The sequence below is a fragment of the Eleginops maclovinus genome, chromosome 19 (genome assembly GCF_036324505.1).
Source record: "Eleginops maclovinus isolate JMC-PN-2008 ecotype Puerto Natales chromosome 19, JC_Emac_rtc_rv5, whole genome shotgun sequence".
Lineage (NCBI taxonomy): Eukaryota > Metazoa > Chordata > Actinopteri > Perciformes > Eleginopidae > Eleginops > Eleginops maclovinus.
The window spans coordinates 10,969,240-10,991,584 of NC_086367.1; the positions used below are offsets into that span (position 1 = coordinate 10,969,240).

The 22,345-nt window shown below is 41.5% G+C and overlaps 2 protein-coding genes across 2 annotated transcripts; both read right to left on the reverse strand.

Annotated features, from left to right (window-relative positions):
• Positions 1–4,500: 4,500 nt before the first annotated feature.
• LOC134881978 (cytochrome P450 1B1-like) lies at positions 4,501–7,025 on the reverse strand. The gene has a single exon (XM_063909602.1). The coding sequence runs from the start codon at positions 6,862–6,864 to the stop codon at positions 5,278–5,280; it is 1,587 nt and encodes a 528-aa protein (XP_063765672.1). The 5' UTR covers positions 6,865–7,025; the 3' UTR covers positions 4,501–5,277.
• A 1,046-nt stretch (positions 7,026–8,071) lies between these two features.
• Positions 8,072–10,967, reverse strand: LOC134881721 (cytochrome P450 1B1-like). Its single transcript, XM_063909246.1, has 2 exons — positions 10,857–10,967; positions 8,072–10,771 (listed from the first exon to the last, which is right to left on the reverse strand). The coding sequence occupies exon 2, from the start codon at positions 10,742–10,744 to the stop codon at positions 9,167–9,169; it is 1,578 nt and encodes a 525-aa protein (XP_063765316.1). The 5' UTR covers positions 10,745–10,771; positions 10,857–10,967; the 3' UTR covers positions 8,072–9,166.
• Positions 10,968–22,345: the final 11,378 nt, after the last annotated feature.

The window sequence follows — 22,345 nt, forward strand, 5'->3', positions numbered from 1 at the left end:
ATGGAGAGCTGAATTATGGGAAGGTTGATTGACATGGGGAGCATGTGACCTTTTTTTGTCAGGGAAATGGTTACAAGCTATTTCCTATCCCAATACATCATCAGATACAGACAATATAAAACAGAATCAGATTATGACAGATGCAGGGTAATTACTCTCTTCATTCAGTCATGAATAAATATGATTACAAGTCCTGGCCAGCTCTTCTGTCATTTCTCTGAAACAGCGGATATGAAAGACCGCATCTCGATTAGCTTCGATGTCAATAACCGTAATATATGGCTGTTTTATTCTTACCAGCAATTTTTAATATTACATATTCATTTGGGATTCAGATGATTACCCCGTTCACTGTGCCAGGCCACTGTGTAAAACCACAGGCGCTTGGACTGGCATTGACTCACATTAACCATTTACTCTCTGGTATACACTATGTGGCCCAAAGTATATGGACACCTTTTTTTTTTTTACCAGTTATGTGATTTTCGAGGGTGTAAGTCATTCGCTTGGCCTAGTCCCTAAATTCTAATTAAATGTAGAATCAGAGGATGAAACCCTCTTTATTTGTCAAATACATGCACACAGCAGAGCACACACAGTGAAATTTGTCCTCTGCATTTAAGTGGGCAGCTATTGTGCAGCGCCCGGGGAGCAATGGGGAGGGGGGGATTGGAGGTGTCCAATGCCTTGCTCAAGGACACCACAGCAGGGCCTAGGAGGTGAACTGGGACCTCTCCAAGTAGCAGTCCACCTTCCATATTTTCAAGTCTGTTCGGGGACTTGAACCGGAGACCCTACGATTCCCAACCACTGCTGGACCAAAAAATAAGGAACACTTCATAAATTTGCGTGTAGTTGCAATGCTGCAGGATACCATTTTTATTTTTATTTCAATATGGCAATGCCTCCTGGCACGGATTGATTGACTTGTTGGTGACTTTGAAACAAGCATTATAGCCCGGAATCAGCTGCCAAGGGTCCAAACTTTTGTGAATATAACTGTATTAATGCCCTCTAAAGACTGTTTCTAAAGTTTAACTTCTTTTTACAACATTAGTGTTGTACAACTCTTGTAAAGGTCAGCACTTTAAGTTATCTTCAAGTCTCTCTCCCACTCATGCATGGGATATCACTCCGATGAGCGTTTCCAACGTTCTCATGTTACTTGAAAAAATACACAGAGTAATAATCTGATTTATTTCCTCCCTTTTCAAAACAAATCAGATATGTCTGCTCCTCCGAGACACTTGTGTATGTGCCTCTCGAAGACGTTCCAGTCTGGGTTACACAACATTGGTGCCAGTGGTTCGTTATCGTCTGAGCAGGCTCTGCTATCTCTGACACTGCACTAGATTGATGGCCTATTCAAGGTGCTGGAGCTGCTGGGAAGTACCAAATACTCTCTCTGAAAGTCTACCAGAACTGATTTATTGTGAGATATATAGACAAGATCTGAAGCCGGCAATTTGTAAAAGACATACTGTAGTATGCTAATTTGCTTTCAAGGTTTGGCAACTATAGTGGGAGTTTTTGTGTTTCCATCCAAATCATGTTGTTTTTGATAGAAAGTAAGGAAGTACAGCTGTTTAGACGCTGAAATATGTGAATGGCGCACATCAACTCTCCTTAGTGCACACAGGAAAAATTGTAAATCTTGTCATGACCCTCAGATTCCATATCAGCATGTCTTAGTGATGGAAGATGGCAGACTTCTCTACCACCACAGCCTCCACACCCTTCTTTTCTCACTCCACTCTATTAACATCAAAGCACTTCATGCATTGGCTATTGCTATTTTAACATAAATCATTGGAGACTGGGTTGCTCGGTTTCCATACCAACCAAAAATGACCACTTAAACACAACTAATGTAAGTGACTATTTCAGACCGTGATGAAAACTCTCATTCATGGACAAAAACCACATGCTCATGTCCACATGTGTTCTCATACGTAACATCACGGATGACTTCCTCCTGAACTTCCTGAAAATAATTCTTTGTTATATGGAAAGAAATTTAGCAAATGGAACAGCATGTTGTGTTATTTTATATCAAATGTCCTTTCCTTGCCACCGCTCCAAAACATAATCCCGGCACAGACAACACAAAAATCACTAACCGGCACGCCCTACAAAAATGACTTGAGTAATTGTTTATTTTAAGGGTCACTTCACATGTCCCAATGATCATTGTGTGACGTTTTATTCCAAATCAAGAATTGAAAGGACACTAATTGTTGGATGCCATTGATGTGTTAAAAGTCTAAAACAGGATACCGGACTTAAAGGTGGCACGACTGGATTGTAATGTCAACAGGAACATAAATATAACTCCTGCTCAGTGTTTAAGTCTATGACATAATGCCACAGGGGGGTTCAACAGAGGGGAAACATGTTTTGAGCTAACAAATGGAACATCCCTCATACACTGTGGAATATATTACACTGAATCGGAAGGCATATTACGACTATTTCCATTCTGCTTCAGACACAATTGACTTGTTTGTACATTGCAATGTTCTCTGGTGACAGCATGGAGCCTTCATTCAGGGAGGGATTAGGATTATATTGTATTGTCAGGCAAATTTAGGTTCATATTACTGCAAAAATAGTTTTTCAACAAATTAAGGCAAAATATGTAAAGCTGTGGTATGAACATGCTACTGTAAAAAGACAGAGGAGGGATTATGTGTGGACTTGTGGGTTTGTCACTTATGTCCGTCCAATGTGTCTGGAAAAAAGTTGATTCATAATGAGCTTCTTTTTTCTCATGAAGTATGTTGTTTCTTGTTATTCAAAGCAAACTGTTTACTGGCAATATGAATAATGATTTGCTTTGATGTTTAATCCTTGGTCAGAACGAAGAACACGCAGAATTACGGTCACACTATTTGTCTGCAACATTTTTGAATGTAGCTGTGGTCGGTGTGTTGGTGTTGAGGGCGGTTTTAAAGGAAAGACTGGCCTAATACGAGCATTAGGCCAGTCTTTCCACCTCAAACAAAGTGTTCTGCCGTGTTGCAGCAAAGGAGGGCAGTGGGCACATGAGAGATTTTTGTGTAGAATTGTATTCAATTTCACTGTGTGTCACTAACCAAAAAATAACTGCTGTTTGCATGTCAAACCTTTAGCAGAGTAGAGTAGGGTTTTGGATAGAGTGCTGTGCTCTTTCTGGGGGTAGCGGAGAGAACCTTGTGGGAGGTCACGCTGTGGCTCTGTGTACGTGCAGAATGTGAATAACCTGAGCCTGAAAACTTTTCTGTTTTCCTTTGAGGAGTGAAACTCGGCAGGTCGAGGGCTGCGGGTGACTCGGGGTGAAAGGGAGTCTTTCAGCTGGACACATTTCAACGATGTTTTGGGAAGCAGTGATGGAAACGGGGGAGGATAGGCGGCCCATTCCTCCCCCCAGGCTCCTTGTGTTGTCAGAGCAAAGAAAGAGGGGAAGGGGGAGTCCGTTGTAACACAGAATGTCTTCAGCCTGCTCTGTATTAACCTCAGTGAAAACAAGCCTCTACAGAGTTCAGCCACAGTGACAGACTCTGGAGCATTGGACCATTGAGGACATGCTCCCTAGGTCCCTAAGGAAGGGGAGATAAAAGCAACAGGGGGTAAATTATAAGCTGCTAACCCACACCTAAACTAATATTTATGTAGCATACTTACAGCACGGATAAATGTTGAAAATTGCTCGGCTTTGGTTTTCCCCAAATAAGCAACGTAAGTCAGGAGGAAGACTTTTTGACTCAGTTTGATTCAATCCTATGATAATGAAGGTATTACGAGAAAGCTTAATCACCATGTCAGACACTAATAAAACCCACCAAGTGAGTCATGTAAGGTTGAATTCCTGTAAGCAAGCAGCATTTGAAAGCCCTGAAAAATTATCTGATGCTTTGGTATGTTATGATGTGTTTGTGAGGGACGACTAGCAATTGTGGAAAAAGTACCTAGATCTTTCTAAAGCAAAAGTATCACAGGTAAAAACACTTTCATGAAAATGGTAGTAAGCACAAAAGTAATATCGGCAAGTTTGAAGAGTAAAAATACTGGTTCTGCAGAAGAATACCCCCCCCCATTTAATTGATGATTGAACTAAAATAGTTAATTTACCAATTGTAATGTTTATATCTCCAATCTTTATAATTTCATACATTGTATTACTTCAGTTAAACGAAACTGCGTAGTACATTGATACATGGGAGATCACGCTGACCTAGCTCAAACTGAATGTGCTCGTTCAGAGAGAATGAAATGAAACAGCAGTCAAAGTACAGCGTGCTCTTAGTTAAATATTGACGAGTGAACCTTGTGGCTGCATACTGTTGCTTGTACTTATGTACTGAGTCACAGCGTGCTTGTAAGGGGTGGAGAACAAGAGCATGCAGGGCCTGTTACCCATATTAATCTTTCACAACAACACATCAGATCTATTATTATCGCTTTGACCTCTCTGGCCTCTGCGATTTTCAATATTTTAACTTATACACCCTTAAGATTCACTTCAATACAAAATATTTATTGTACATTGTAGAGTACATGGGATCACAATGGGTTATATATATATTTACAACATCATATTCTTATTCTTTACAGCTTAATATTCAGACAACGCCAGATAAATCAAATTGCACAGTGAATTTTTATGTGTAGTAAAGGAAGTTGGACTGTATATAAGTAAGTGACTTTTAGACACGAGTTTTTAACAGAATACGACATTATAATGCATGATTTTGACTTGCACACGCTGTATAAGGTTCAATGCACAGAAAGATTAATGAGTGTCTGGGTGAATTACTGCTCAGTAGAGACCACACAGCTGGCACATGATTTTTTTGCCATCAGTGAGAAAAACAAAATGCTTAAAGTCAAACTTATTCATCAATACTGGTTTATATTGCAACTTGGGGTGACTCCACTAAATGGCCTCATATACTTAACAATACATACTTATGGTTTATTATGAATTGTGGTTTTGGGCAAATACATCAAAAGCTTTAATTACATTGTATGTTTTTCTTACATGATGAAGCAGATATATTTAGATTTTTTAGTCAAGACTTGAGGAATAGAATTTGCATTTGAAGTCCAGATAGTGAGAACACATTTTGCAATTTTAGCAGCAGAAGCAGAAGTAAGGAAGCTCATCATTTCCTTGTTTTTGATTAATCAACACTTATAGCATAAAAGTCCTGTGATACAAGGCACATATATATATATTTTTTGGAACACGTACCTTATGCATGGTTGGTCTTTAACTGGACAACCAGTTCACACATTTTAGTGTCCCCTGACTTTGGCAGTGATCTTATAGTCTAAAGGTTTTAGTGTTAAACCATAGGAGCAGTTTAAAGGCAGCTCATCATTATCACATTTTTCAAATCTGCATTGGTGGAGTAGGATTGCAAAGAACAAAAATATCTCAACTTTGGCAATCTGGTTCCCGATACATCTTCTCTTCCCTGCTGAGAAGATCATAACATTGTTGGTGAGATCCTTGTCAAGGGAGCCCTTTTTATCTACAAAACGCAAGGGGTCAAAGATATGTGGGTCCTTCCACTTCAGGGGGTCGTGATTAATGGACCACTGATTGATGAAGACCACTGTGTCTTTGGGGATGTGAAGACCTTCGATGGTAACGTCTGAGGTTGTGCAGTGGGGGATGGTGATAGGGACGAAGCTGGTGAAGCGCATGGTTTCGTAGATGAAGGCGTCCAGGTAGGTCAGACTGCTTCTGTCCTCGACAGATGGCAACCTGTCCCGCCCAACCACTTTGTCAATAAGCTCGTGAAGTTTAGTTTGCATGTCTGGGTGTTTAGCCAGCAGAAGGAGAATCCAGTGAAGAGCGGTAGAGACGGTATCTAAACCTGCGCCTATCAGATCTGACACCGTCGCCTCTGTGTGACCTTTGGTGAGGCCATTGTCACTGTCAGCTTTATCAATCATGCCAATGATGGCATCACTCATATCCCTCGTTACCTCTGGATCAAATGTCTCTCTGTGCTCATCGACCTTGTTCTGGATAAACCCAAAAAACTCATGATTCAAGTCTGTGAAGTTATTAAACATGCTGCGGACTGGATTAGGGAAAGACCGAAGCCATGGCATCACATCTACCAAGCTGCCAGCTCCTACTGTCTCTCCAAACTTATCTACCCTCTGTAACAAGGATCTGAACTCAACGTCATCATGTCCATAACGTTTTCCAAAGCACAAGGCACAAATCACATTGGCTGCAGCAACTGTCAGCTCATGACCGGGGTTGAAATACTGGCCCTGAGCACTGACTTTAAGGAAAATCTCAACTAGCTCTGTGGCTTCAGCCACAATTTGCTGCTCAAAGGCCTTTTTGGTCTGGCTGTTGGCAGAGGAGAATGCTCTGATCGTTGATTGAGCAATTTTCCTGTGGATCTTCCACTGTTTGCTGTAATTGGTGAAAGTCATACTTTTCCCCCCTGAAACAGCCTGAAAAGAGACAAAGTTTGGTCTGCCTGCAAACTCTGTGCTGTGCAGTACGAGAGCCTCACGTATCGCCCTGTCTCCGTTCAAAACCACAATGTCGCTGCATCCCAGCCGTATCTGGTACACGTTGCCGTATTTTTTGGCGAGCTTTGCGAAGGTGATGTGAGGCATCTGGCCCAGCTGCATGGCATTGCCCACCACCGGCCAGGCGAAGGGTCCAGGCAGTCTTTTCTTGAGCCTGAAGTTCCTGACCCACAGACAGGCTTCCAGGCAGAAGAGGAAAACTAAGGAGGCGACGAGAGCAGGCTGGACCTGTCCACTCCATTCCCTGATGATGCTGCTGCCTTTCACACCAAACTCTGAGTCCATTTGAGCCATTGTGTTATCCTGTAGGTAGACTATCATCAACTGTGTCCAATAAAAAAGGAAATTTATACTAAAAGTGGCAGTCCATTGCAAGGGCTTCCTCTTGTTGCATGCTTACATGCACTAAAAAGATCCTTTAAATGTATATTAAGAAAAGACTAAGCAGAACTAACATGCTGCCTCAACCTCCGTCACAGAAGCTAGTGAGAAAGGCTCGATCAAGTTCAAGTCTTAACACTTCGCTTATATGTATCTCTATGGTGGGAGGGGTCAGCGACTCAGGTTTTTTATTATCTCTCCCCTCCCATTTTTGACAACGGCCTGCAGACCTTAGTCCTATTTCCCACAAAGGCCCCATAACAGCAGCATCCCTTGTAGGATGAGGGAAACGAGAGCAGCTACTTAAAAGGTCCTGTTGCCAAAAAGCGCACATTTATTGCCAAAGAAAAAATGAGATTACCATGACACTCAAGATAAACAAATGTTTATGGCCCTGTGTGCCCTGATAGGAATTTATAACAAATATATGTTTTAAAGCTGTTAATGCTAAAAAAGGATGCACTTTGTGACTGAATGGATGGCTTGTCGTGTAAGTAAACGACAATAAGCTGGAGTTGAATGTTTTTGCCACTGGGTTTAGATGATTGTGCTGTTTCCTATGGACTTTCCACGGCCATTTTAAACATGATTTGGTTTATGTTATTTGCAGCCAAGCTGTTAATTATAACCATACAGGGAAAAATGCTCTGGGTTATCACCATTAATGCTGAGCGATCCAAACTCTTAATGGATCCAAACATCACAATTTATTATGCTTTATAAAAATATATGCATAACGTTATTGTTGGCCCTTTAAACAAAGGGTAATTGAGATAATGTAGCTGTTATTGTTTTTGCTGCAAATATGTGTAGAGAGATTTAAAAAAAAGGGTTGAGCTATAAATCTGCTTACTTAAGTCAGTGCTTATGCAACAAAAGAAATCACTTTTTTTTTTAAACATCCGCTTTGTTCTAGTGATGCTCAGCCACAAGTGGTGTATTCCAAAGGTTTCTATTTTTGTAACAATGAGTAATGACAGACATCTAAACAGTGGTGGTGCCTTATATTTCAGTATTGGCACATATCAGTGCCTGCGCTGGCTAAGTAATGCTTTCAGACTGAGAATGTATTTATAGTCGGACATGAGGCATGAGATGTTCGTTTATTCTTAATCTTTAGGTTATAGAGACAATTAAACAGGACACATTCAGCATTGACAATTAACTTTATTCATTTCATATATAGCTTATTGTTCCATATTTCCATCATATAAAGCCCACACATTGATAACAACACATCCTCTATGAGGAATACTTATCATTCAGGGAAAAGAAACACATCCCTTGGGAATTTTACCATCAATTCCTGAATACAGAGGCCTAAAGAGAGTGCAGTGACATCCATGTAGTTTAAAGAAAGTGACTTATGTAAACAAGCATGTTTTTGAGAATGCCTCATGAGTGAAAGAGATTTGCTCGACATTTTGGGTTATTTCATGTACAGGTGATACTTCTGTGGTTGGCACAGGGGAACTGCAGTGCTTATACAGTAAAGCTGAATCTTGGTGCATTAAGGTTGTGAAGCGTTCATGGCAATGTTTCTTCTTCTTTCTGAAGAATAAGGTGGATGTCCCTTGATGGAAGACTTCCTTCTTCACAAATGGGCCAGCCTTTTTCCTCCGCTTGGACCAGCATTCTTTGTTTAATGTGTTCATATGCTTTGAGTACAGTAGATAGTGAAAAACATTAAACGTCATTACATTTATTGTCATACCTGAAATTATAAAAAAATATTTTGCAGCTGCTTTACGTGGCATAGGTTGATATATTTTTACATATTACAAATGAGAACAAAATGTGATCAAGTGATTAAACAACATTCACAAGCATTTCATATACATTTATATTAGTTTAGATTGACATTAAGGGGAATGTAGTAATTTCCTGCACCCACACCATACATGTACATGCACAATAGTAGACTTAAACAAGCACACAACTCATAATAATGAACAAAATCTGATCAAGTATGGAGTATTTAGTGAAGCAGTATTTTGATTCATTTGCACTGAACAGTCCATAAGCTTGAATTCTACCTGTAGGTAATATAACATCTCTGACACCATATTTTCAGCTCTGCACCAACAATAATTCAATACAGACCGGTTTAGGACACCCAGTAAATATCATTAAATATGAAAATTACACAACAGTAGGATTTAGTGCAGGTTACTCACTGTTTAATGTCATTGGTGAAAAAAGGTGTTTGCTGGCCTTCAGTCGCAGTATTGGGACATGCTGTTTATGCTGGGGAAACTAAGCCGAGCAGCTTTCCCCTGAGCTTGGCGCTGACACAGAATTGGAGGGGCTTCAGCGTGAGCCCAAAGGAGCAGTCAAGAGAAAGGGGCACAGAAGGGTCGCTCTCAAAGCTGCACTGGTGCAGCAGGATGGCTGTGAATAAAAACACTTCCACCTTTGCGATCTGGTCGCCGATGCAGCGTCTTTTACCCGTTGAAAAAATCATCACACTGTTTGTTATGTCCTTATCTAGGGCCCCGTTTTCATCAAGGAAGCGCCCAGGGTTAAAAATGTGAGGGTCTTTCCACTTCAGGGGGTCGTGGTTGACGGACCACTGATTGATGAAGACCACCGTGTCTTTGGGGATGTGGAGACCTTCAATGGTGACGTCTGAGGTTGTGGAGTGTGGGATGGTGACAGGGACAAAGCTGGTGAAGCGCATGATCTCGTAGATGAAGGCGTCCAGGTACGCCAGGCTGCTTCGGTCCTCAATTGATGGCAGTCTGTCTTGGCCTACTACTTTGTCTATGAGCTCCTGCAGTTTGACTTGCATATCTGGGTATTTGACCAGGAGCAGGAGGATCCACTGCATGATAGTTGAAATAGTGTCCTGGCCTGCTCCAATAAGATCTGTGACGGTCGATTCAACAAACTCTTTGGTCAACCCGCTCGCCCCTCCGTGTTCGATCACGTTGATGATGGCGTCACTCATGTCCCGGGTCACCTCAGGGTTGAAGGACTCCCTGTGCTGCCCCACTTTGTCTTTCACGAAGGAGAAAAACTCTTCATTGAGGCTTTTGAAGTTTTCATAGACACTGCGGACTGGGTTAGGAAAGGACTGAAGCCAGGGCATGACATCAACCAAACTACCTGCCCCCACCGTCTCCCCAAACTTGTCCAACTTTTTTATCATGTTTCTGAACTCCAGGTCTTCGTGTCCGTATCGCCTCCCGAAGCAGAGAGCACACATGACATTAGTAGCAGCTATTGTAAATTCATGAGCAGGGTCAAAATACCGTCCATCAGTGCTGTAGCGTAAAAATGCCTGCACCAATTCCATGGCCTCTGCTGAAATATTTTGCTCAAAGGCTTTTTTGGTCTGACAGTTTGCAGAGGAAAAGGCTCTGAGGCTGGACTGGGCTATTTTCCTGTGTGCTTTCCACTGTTTGCTGTAGTTAGTAAAAGTCATGCTCCTGCCTCCAGAGACCATCTGGAAAGAGACAAAGTTTGGTCTGCCTGCAAACTCTGTGCTGTGCAGTACGAGAGCCTCACGTATCGCCCTGTCTCCGTTCAAAACCACAATGTCGCTGCATCCCAGCCGTATCTGGTACACGTTGCCGTATTTTTTGGCGAGCTTTGCGAAGGTGATGTGAGGCATCTGGCCCAGCTGCATGGCATTGCCCACCACCGGCCAGGCGAAGGGTCCAGGCAGTCTTTTCTTGAGCCTGAAGTTCCTGACCCACAGACAGGCTTCCAGGCAGAAGAGGAAAACTAAGGAGGCGACGAGAGCAGGCTGGACCTGTCCACTCCATTCCCTGATGATGCTGCTGCCTTTCACACCAAACTCTGAGTCAACTGCCATTGTGGCAATTTCTTTATACACTTGTTCCTAAATTTAAAAAAAAGGAAAATACAATTTATTCGAGGTTTGGAAGAAAAAATATCTATATATCCATATCAAATGAAACACATACCTATGATATGTCAATCAAATACCAGTGAGGTCATAGTGATCAAACCTCAGATAACTGATTAAAAAAAAGTGAGTTAGATGAAGTTCTTCAGTCTCTTCATCAAGATTTAAGACTTAAGTGTCTGCTTTTTGCTCCACTCCAGCGTCTTATATGTTTTGCTGTAGGTGGGCAGGGCTCAGGGTAACTTTCATACTCCTCCCATTGTGGTAGCCCTGCAGACCCCACTGTATTATCTCCCTGTTGTCGCTCGCTATCGGAGGCGCGCGCTTGACAGCGACGAGGGACAGCGTGAGCGTGCAGTCTGAAAGAACGCCATCCACTGCAGAGAAAAAAAAAAAGTCACATACTGGTGACCGATTCAGTAGGAAACCTTGTGGAGCCAATTTTGTTTTACTAATTGGAGGACTGGCAGAGTTTGCATGTTTTAAAGTGTATCTTTCCAATATGATTTATTTTCTGGCTGCAGAGGACTCAGCGGGCGAATTTTATTAGCTTAAAAAACTGTTTGCACACGGTTTGTCCAACTCTTGACAGAGTTTAAACTGTAATTGAATTTGTAAAAACGCTGTCTAATTATTCTGTTACGTGACATCGTTTACTTAATCAGTAAATTAGCTTGTATTTTGATCTGCTTAAAATTCACTTTGCATGCGTTAGCAGCCCAGTGGGATTTTAATAGATGTAATTTATATGCAGCAGCGTGTCTTAAATGATTCGCCTGAATGTGTTTAGTCTTTATAGCGATTGATTCGGCGAATTCAAAAGCCTGTTTTTTTTTTTAACTTAAGTATATTTCCCTCTGATTCTTTGTCCATAAGTGCCGCAGGTTCAGAGTTAGTTTGTTATAAAAATGTAGTGAGTATCGAATATGAAGTTGAGAGAAAGTTGCGCAGCACGCAGCCCAAGTTGAAAGACTTCAGTCAATCGTGTCTCGCTGGTCGAAATATCTTTTTTTCAAAGCTTCATCGCTAAACAATATGTATTTGTTTAATTAAAATGAAACTGATTACGTTTTAAAGGTTCCCAATTTCAGTAAAAGAAAACCAACTGCGGAAAGCCTATAATAGCAGTTTATCAATATGAGCCCAGTGATCCACATGGAAATATTACAATTATAGATTTGTTTTTTCTTTATTTTAATCAGACTGTTTTTTTCACCCTAACGTCTTGACAGTGCAGAATAATTTCACTTCAAAGTATCCCACAACAAACTACTAGCCCTCCTTGTACATCACATGAACTGCAGTTTTCTAAATCCTGGTCATATTTCACTTTTCTTGCTTCAGGTAATACATATTTTGTCATTTATTTTCATGGTTGCAAAATCATTTTAGAAAAATACACAGATAAAAAGTCACCTAGATAAAAAGATAGAATCTTTTTTTTCAAAGTGATGCAACTTTCCAAAGCTATACATTTCTTTTCTCCGTGTGGAAGGCAAAATTTGTTTCTTGTTTCTTGTTTCCTGGACTGTGAAGTTTATTTTTGCAAGGAGGTAATGACCTTAATTGAAGGTACTAAAACGTTTCCGAAGCAAGTAAGAGGGACAGAAACTTCACTTCCACACAAGCAATAGTCATTAGTCATTATAAGCAGGTTAGGAGGAGAGAAATGGGGAGGGAAGAAATTATATATAATTGACTTCTAAAAATGTGTTTTACAACAAGAATTGACACTGAGTGATGGGTTCGTTTTTGAGCCATTATAAATACAAATGATAAAGAAAAGGAGAATGTTTCATTTATATGCATCACGCAAATCTCATTTAGCAAATAGAACATTAACAATGCATGGTCTATATTTATAATTCACCATGAAGTTTAACTTGTTTTGTGAAAGTTTTTGTTTTGCAATCCTATTCTATATTAAATAACACTTTCACCTTCCGACCAAACTCTCACAAACTCTACTGCTGAACCGTTTTAATAAACTGACAAAAACAACAGATTTTGCAGGCACAGCGTGCTCAAATCCCCCCAAAGTAAACAGAAAGACAACAACAACAGTAACTAAAGTGTACAACTACATTTTTTGTCATTATTTCACAATAATGGTCCTTAAACTGCCTTGTACAGATGTCGAGAGTTTTGCTGGATCATGGCTCAGCCTGAAAGCTGTTTGTCTTGAGAAATGCGGTGTGGCTGCGCACCAAAGCCTGCAGAATGATTTCTCGGTTAACCAGAGACATAGCAATGTCTTCGAATACACCGCCTGCACTGGGGATGACTGTTTCTTCTCTCCTCTCTTCCTATAGGGGGAATCCCCCTGTCCCCTCCACCTCCACCGACACCACCACTACCTCCGCCTCCTCGCCTGAGTCTGCTTCTCATACACATGTGGCCACTCGCATCCCCATCACGCTAATTAGAGCCAGGTTTGTGGCTGTGGGAGGAGTGGGGGGCTGAAGTTTGTGTGTATGTGTGCGGGAGGGGTGGAGGCCCCAGTTGGAGGGGTGGGAGGGGGGTGTGTCGTGTGTGTGCGTTTTGCGTGTGGCTGCTGTGTTTGCCTGTGATTACCCCTTGTAACCTGGCTGTGAAAGGTTGGCCCTGACCCTGCGTTGACTCTGGCTGGGGGGGGGCTGTTGAAGTGGGTTTGTGGCGGAGGCGGGGATGGGGTCTATAGGCCGCTGCATGTCATGTGCTGGCGGGTGGGCGCCTGCTGCGTGCAGACATGGCCAATGGTAGACCAGGCTGCCCCGGCTCTGGAGCTAATCATTGTTTACTAGTCTCATTTCCACTTCTCAGTGAGCTACTGTCACGCACAGCACCAACAGGGAGGAAGGAAGAGGGAAAAGGGGGAGATTTGGAGTGTGAGGGGGGGGGGGGGGGGCAAGCAGAGGAAAGCCAGGGGTCCAACAGGCAGTTGGGGAGCTGGTGGGACTTGGGAAAGGGAAGAGAAGGGAAAATGCAAGAATTTAAGTGAAGACTTTTTTTTTTTTTTAGTGAACAAAGGTGAGCCCAGACAAAAAAATCTGCAGCCAAAAACAACCCGACAAACCAGTAAACAGACCAATAAAAACATCCCTTGGGCAAGAGCCATCCCAGGCAGCCAAGAGGAACCACCGGACATTGCTAGTTAGGGATGGTGATGTTTGAAATGAGAAGTGTTTTTGCTCGCCAGACCACAATACGAGGAACAAGAGATACTTAGAAAAGTTGTCACCGACTGACATGATTGTTGTTGTGTGCCTGAGAAAAGATGTGCAAAGGCGCAATTCAATCCAGTTGGGTGATACCAAATGGACTGCTGGTTGAAGTGTTTTGACATATACACACACTAAATATATATTGTAATCCCCACACTGATGATTCCTGCTCTCAGGCCTTAGATGTCCTTATCCCATGTGCTTATAAACTTACCAGTGTATGCCTGAACATCTCAACAAAGTCTCCAGTGCAGCAAACCAAGAATTAACACACAAAACACCCTCAACCCCTTGTGAAAAATTGATTATAAGGACTTGCAAAGGTAAACATATTTAACATACGTAGATTATAAAGGGATCCCGGGTGTTTCGAAAGAGTGATCAATATGCACTGAGCATGTGTCAATGACAGAGATGCATATAATTCAGAAATCCCTTTACCCATACTCGGCCAACTTTTTTCTATGTAAGAGCTACAACAACAATAACAGAGATATTTTTAGCGGAACTGTTTACTCCTTCTTATTTGAGAAGTAGCCTGATACAAACCAAGTATAAGTAGCTTCAGGTATGACATATAAATATCAGTCTGGGTGGGGAAAAACTATAATTAATGCAGCTTTAGCACAAAACCATTGCTATGGAATATTCCGGTTTTACAAAGGTTGATATGATAATCCAAAAGTAGAACACAGAACATTTTAGCCAGCAACAAAATGGTTAAAAGTTCAAATGTTTTCACTCAGATTTAATACCATAAATGTGTATAATGTCTGAATCCATGCTTGAACTGAAACGTGGTTTGAATCCATTTTTTTATATTGTTAAACAAAATAAACAAATGTGAACACTATAGCTCATATTGTGTTACATATACATTTCATCTCACGCAGCACAACAAACCGCAAACAATTATTGAGAATTCAGTTATTTCTTTGTGTACTAGGGCCAGACAACCTGATATAAAACTATTCCAGGGAATCTCTGACAGCTTCATTGCATTAGACCTGCTGTGCCAAAAGACGTGTCGCAGTATGCAATATCAAACAGCCCACTTAAAAGAGGAGAGCAATACCTTTTGGGGAATGTTTTCCTGGAATGATTTAAGGTCTTCGGTTAAACCGTGAAGACATGACCAAAAGTATGATTTTGCAATATTATCCTACATATGCTGCCCTTGGTCCTGTAGTTGAATAAAGCATCAACACATTCAAGGTTAGGGGTGTGATGCCATCCAGCGACCACCCACACTACACATTTTTCAAACTTCTATCATCAAGTGTTCCAGACATTGAGTACTTTTGATACGACATGTTCCTTTAAAGTTGCACAAAGTCGTTTTTTTAAGATCTGCAGGAATTAAAGTTGTCCTTACATGCACTTACCCTGATCAGCTTAACATTTTTCATTAAAACCTCTGCACAAATATAAAATAACAAATCTATAGGGATATTAAACCAGCAATAAAGTAAGTGATAAAAAGCAGTGACATCATAACAAAAGGTCCCTCCGCAGCCAACAGAGAACAAACTTATGTTATTTATGTAGTAACTTATGAAGATAATAGCCCTTTTTTTTCTTTTCCCACACTCCCCCTGTGACCGGACTGTGTGCAGGCTGCGTGATAGATCTTCACTTAATGTGGCACCCAGGACAGGAGCCATGTATTATGTACAGTATAGGGATATTTGTTTCTAATCCCGTAGAGTTTTTGCGTGCTAGGGGAGCAGAGCGGGGATGAGCTTGCGTGCCATGCCGGGCTGGCGTGCGTGGAGCTTGGTCACTGAACTCCGGCTTCCCCAGGGAGCGGGGGCGGCGGGGGTGTGGGGAGCGGGGGGGGGGGGAGGAGGTGTGTGGCTGCACTGAGAGATTAAAATGAGACGAGGGAGAAAGCACAAGTCGAAATGGCTTCCAGATGACCCCTACTCTGTGAACATATCAAAGACAGGCAGAGGAATCAGTACACAGTATGTTACACATTCCCACCTTCCGTCCAAACAACTATTTTTTATTTGTTTTTGTTCCAAATGTTTTTATATTCTGGTTTTGGAAAAAATCTTTAGTTTTTGAAAGGCAGATCTGACCATACTACCAAGATATGACAGATATTTGTAGTGTTTCCTAGGCGTATAAAGAGAGTCAAGAGACATCATCAATTATTATTCAACATCAAATGTTATTATTCGTAGCTAATTTCATATTTATTTACCTAAATAGTAAGAATGAATGTTTTTGTGATGTGGCTCTTTTTTAAAGGTCAGATTAATACATCTGTCACCCATCATTCATGAAATACAGCATTGAGTAAAATATTTCCTCGACTTCCGACTACATTTACAAAATATTTCTACTCGGGAAGACAATTTAAAAGAAAAGCAACAGAAAGACTGTAACCCAAGGCTTACTGCGCAGTGAGTTAGTGAACAGCACTCTATCAGATCACACTTTGGTGGTTTGCAAGGCCAAACTTACATATTTGGAAGCTACTGGGTTTATTGTTCCAGATCTTTTACAGTCTCTCAGGGACTAAGTTCTCAAAGTGATTTTCCAGAGACACGGCTACTGCCTTGCCCTACACTGACTTCTTTTGGCTGTCACTAGTAATCATGAAGGGTTGTCTAAACTGTCACGTCTTTTCAATCATGTTATTTAACTACCATTTATTCAGTTTCTATCTAAAAACATGTGAAAATATCATATGGATAAATGAAAATACTTTTTGTAATTCCTCACAAAAAGTTGTATCCATAAAGAAATGCACAGAAATGAAACTTTTTTCGAATTTCTGCCATTTTTGTGCGTGTAAGTCTTTCTCAATATTCTCTTTTCGGGTTATTTAGGGTAGAGTTTGTGTCATGACTTCTGAAAGCACTGTGCTCCTGAGCCCTGTTGAGTGAGAATGAGCACTAGGAAAGAAGAGATGATGTCATGCAGAGTTGGTGTGTTTACTGTTGCAATACAATACAGAACTTTGAATGTGCTTTTCATTCTCCATTGAACTTGGGAATGGTTAACTGTGAAAGCTTTTTGTCTCTTTAAAGCACAGGAATAACATCATATGGAGAGAATTGACTCAGTTTACTGTGATAGGACATTTACTTTTTTTTCTTTAGGTATGACACAGGATGTAACTGTTTCGCCTCCATACTCCCATATTTATGACCTGTTTTGTGCCTGTCTTTTTTTGAGATTGAGTGTCCCAGGCTGGGATTCCTGCAAGGTGGAGCTGGTCTGATGGAGACTCAGCCACAGGCACACTAAACATTACGTGCAGTATAGATACTACCAGCGGGTTGCTCTTCTCATTGTGTAATTGGGCGGATAATGTTCCGTGATTCCCTCTCTTTTGCACCTCCATATGTTCCGCTTGAGCAGGTCGGTGCATTTAAGTATCCTGAAAATGAAGCGGGGTCAGCGAGCGGTCGGGTGACCCCCCTTCACTGCTCCAACTCTGCAGATGAGCCGATGGTATGGCTTCAGCAGAGGGACCTGAGATACCTCAAAGGGCAGAGTTGTTCCACTGTCCAGGGCCCTTCTTTAGTCTCACTAGTGCACACATATCCTTTCAATTTAAGGGCTGTCAATTCTGCTTTGTGATAAATCCTACCTCTGAAATCTTACATTAAAGTACAGTATGTATGGGTGCTTGAAATCTGTGAAAGTTATATTTGAATATTATATCTGAACTAAGAACAAAAAGATCTAAAGAGAGGGTGATCTAAGTGTGTGTGTGTGTGTGTGTGTGTGTGTGTGTGTGTGTGTGTGTGTGTGTGTGTGTGTGTGTGTGTGTGTGTGTGTGTGTGTGTGTGTGTGTGTGTGTGTGTGTGTGTGTGTGTGTGTGTGTGTGTGTGTGTGTGTGTGTGTGTGTGTGGGGGGGGGGGGGGGGCCTTAGATTACACTCTACCACACGCCCAATTTTCACACCACAGCCCTGCGTATCTGGGATTGTAAATTTTGAAGCAATTACAGTGGAGCAGAGTCTTTAGTAAGACCAGGGAATTAACTTAAATTGCCGTAAGTCATGACGGCTGCCAACTGCTTTGTAGTTTTGGCAACTCTTGTCACTTTTCTGCTTTGTGACTATAAGAAATACTGGGCACCTTCCTGATACGGTTGAAGCTGCTTTTGCTTGATAGCCATTTCAATTGTCTTAAAGTGTGTTGCGTGGCTCACCTGCTTCTAATTATCAACGCTCCCTCATTTGTGATTGCTATAGATTCAGTGAAGGAAAATGTCTCAAAAACGTTTAATGGTTGTCAACTCACTTCAACTTTATTAGTTGAGTCCAGTTCACGCTTACTGAGGAGATTGATTCTTTGTATGAGCTGCAGACATTCAATCCTCTCCCTGCTGCTGCTTGAGGAGCAGCGATCTCTCCAACAAGTCACTGAAGTGTTTATAAGGAAGTCCATGAAAGCAGAGAGAGTGATTAAAGCTCTTATAGCAAGCCGATGTGAAATAGCAATGTGATCCTTGCAGATGACACAACTTCCAACAGCTTCTGATGCTCTACACAAGTGAGCGATGTCCTATTTGGCTTTGGATGACGCAGGGTCAGAACATTTTTTTTGCTGCAGACAGCCAGAGAACAGCAATGTGGCTCAACAATTATTTATTGGATAAAATATTTAGAGATCCCCGACAATTTTTTCATTCCAAATATCGTATAATACCTAAACTTGCATCAATATCATTAACTGATCCTGGAGCTGTTTACTCCAAATCCTGCATTGATATGATATGGTTGCTAAGTTTGTTGTATGGCATGGTTCAGGTTAAACCCAGAATCTGACAGATGCATAGAGAGAATGAGTGCCATACAAACGTTTTTCATTCAGTAGTTTGATAATATATAAATCCATTCAAAAGAGCAAAATGAATCGTGCAAGTGTTTTTTCTGGAGCTCACCATGATTTAGAAGCTGTGCATCTGTAGAAATGATTGGGCAGGATGTACGTATCAGGTAGTGTAAATAAGCTGATAAAAGAGATGGTAGCGTGTAATCGGAACAGTGCATAAACTCAAGTACAAGCGATACCTGTCCAACATTTCAGTCTGTAACCAAGACTTTTCCAATACTGATATTTGGAACAGTTCTACCCTTATGCCTCTCGTTGTTTTGCTTCGATGATGATTAAGAATACAAACCATTATCTTGATTCACAAGTAACAATTTCTAGACATTTTTTCGCTGGTGTTGTGGTTGCTTAGTTCCTACTCTTGAGCAATACAGCTATACTGCTCTCACGTTTGAATTAGAACACTATTTTTTAAGTTGACATCATAGCTACAAACTGGATGAATTAGATGACTCTACACATATCTGCTTTATGTCATTAGGTCTGGGTCTTTTAAATAAATGAGGACTGACATCTAAGAATTAAGTCTTGGAGGACAACGCCAAGAACTCCTTTTACTCGCTAAATGCACATTGTGTAACATGTATCCCATAGCATTATTTCATAGAAATCACCACCCAGTTTCCAGGATTTATACAACTTTGACATGTTCTTAATTCTCAGCTGCACTGGAGTCCCTTCTCACCTTCTCTGTCAGACTGCGGTGCACACTGTGGCCCCGGCCCATGTGGGAATATCCCGGAGCCATTGACCTGTTCAGCTCTTTGGCTGCAACAAGAAGAACAGGAATGTACTCATGCATATGTATGTGTGCTGTGCAAGCAGACATAAGGATGCTTTCAAGCAGTCATCTCCATAGACACATGCTGTTTATGTAACAACAACGTCTGCCAGCATATTTAAAACTCTTACATCATGGTACCTTCTCTTTTATGTATTGTCAGCCTGAGGGTCTCAGGAATTTCATGCTGGAGAAAAAAAAAATATATACATTTACATGTTCTCTGTTTAGGTATTGGAAATGTCCAAATGCTACACTGCTGGATTTTTGCCTATATATGGCCTGCTCTTTTGGTGTTACAGTCATTTACGGGGGAATGTAAACACATAGCTGTTAGCAGACTAATAGCCATTGTTCGAGGAGAGAATTTCTAAACTGATATGGGCAAAACGTTTCTTCTGTTGATTATGTAGTGTGATATGGTAGTCCGGATTTAACGCCAGCGAGAAGTGACAGACTAAACATCATGTATATAGCTTCAGATGAATATATGCTAATATTTTGATCTGGTTTTATCTTTTTTTGAGCAGAAGAAGTGGAAGTATCTGTACAAAAGCAACAAAAAAAATAGAGTTTAACCAGCAGTTTTCCCGTTATAGTTTTATTTATACACGTCCTGCAGACTTAAATCAAGTAGCGCTCTTTCATTGCTCTGAAACAATTTCCCAGAATCTCCCGGACTTCAACAAAGACCGATGTTGGCCCTGTGTTTCCCATGGGATGAAACACCTTTTTCCTCCCCATTCGATGCACTGGTAACTCATTGACATTATTATTGGAGCTTCTGGGAAGATCTGCTTTTAAGACAGATGTGAAGATTGAAGCCTGCATTTTGTAAGAAATAATTAGATGGCCAAATACAGGGGTCATGTTAATCTAATGCAGTACAGAAACGGACAACAACGGTTTTGTAGACCTACAGATAACATTCTCAATGACTTCCTTTGAGGCAGGACTTTGGAGCCAGACCCAGACACAAACACCCTTAAAGTTTGACCTCCTTACCCTGTCCCCCACTATGCTTTGCTGCCCTCTTCCTCCTTGTTGCACCCTCAACTGAAGGTGATACATTTTGAAATCCCACAGTTTTAGTAGGGAAAAGCGGGGGTTGCCTCACAACTCAAATAGCTTAAGAAAGAACAGTCTCTGAGTAGTCCCTCACGCACAATGTATACCATATGCTCATTCAGAGGCCAAGAGGCACCCTATACCTCACATCTGGCACAGACCACCTATGCTAGCTGACATATTCATCCTCAACCCATCAGAGCCTCTCAGTGGAAGGAAGCTGGCTTCGTCAGTGATCTCCTGCTTCACTGATGTTTATATTTGTTTCTGAACTAAAGACTCCTGGGGGTAGTGGGTATATCTAGCTACGATCAGGAAAAATGTACACTATAGAGTAACCTTTTCACTAACATGATCTCTTTTGAATGGCATTGCAACTATTATTCCTGAAATTGCTTACGGGTTTCCAAATAACCCCAAAAGCATGAGGTCTTTCCTTTGAATCCTTTCCATGTGGAGTTTGCATGATCCCTCTGTGTGTGAGTTTGCCTCTTCATGGGCTTGAGTCTCCTACCTCAGTCTAAAGACGTGCAACTGAGATGACTTAATGACCCTAAAATCTCAATAAAAAATAATCTAAATTCAGTTGAGGAACTATGTCTCCTTGCTCATTTCCCACAAAAATCTGCAGGCCGATGCGAAACACTTCTACAAGGACAAGTTTTGCGTTACCAGGCTAACTACTTTTGCCAGGCCTGGAGGTACGGTTTTTCATCACATGGAGTGTGTGGAGGGGCTGGTTGACATAACTATCCCTATAGGGGGGTTGGCACGTAATCTATGAAGTTTTACTTTGCAGCCATCACTGATGTACTCGGCCTTTAAGATATAGCTACTTGTTGAGGGGACAGAATTTGCAAGGATGGGGACCAGTAGTGACTGAGCCTGTCATTGGTCAGCTTTGGCTTCTTGTATTTTCTCAATGTGCCCTGATGATTGTTGAGTGTGAAATATATATGAAGCAGGTGGAAAAAGGCCCAGTTGCTTTCTCCTTTTGTATTGCAAATCCAACAAACAAATCTCCACTGCACACCTTTTGATCTTGGATTTAACAACAGAACATCTAGCAGTAGAAGATTTGTGAAACTGCATATGGCAGGTAATTGTTTAAAAATATATATTTTCCATTTGTGTGTTTTTGAGGAAATGTACGTGACATATCCTTTCAATTCTGAAGTCTGCTTTTCATGAAGGTTAACTGAGGACATGGTGTGTGTGTGTGTGAGACGGACAGATGTGACGGCTTGGACTTTACCATGCAACCACTCTGGGTTGCACTGAGGTCACCAGAGTGGTTTTGTAAGACTCTTGAAAAAGGTAAACAATATAACTTTGCTCTCACTTTTACACTCTGTGACTAAAAGGAGAGGTTGGCTCTTCACCTCATTTTCTCCTCTCCTTTGGCTCCCTCGCTTTATTACCTCTGTCAGTCCTAATTTGGGTTGATGGGGTGGCTGTTGCATGACAAGACACATGTCTGGGCCCCTGCGTGAGAAGGCTGGCTGGCTCTTGCTGAGCTTGTTTTCTTTGCGTGACCATGTCCCTCCCTCTGTCACTCCTGGCACCTCCCGGCGAGCCCCCCTTTGACCCTGTTCATGCCCTCGTTAGCTGGCATGTGGCTGGTTTATTTACTTTG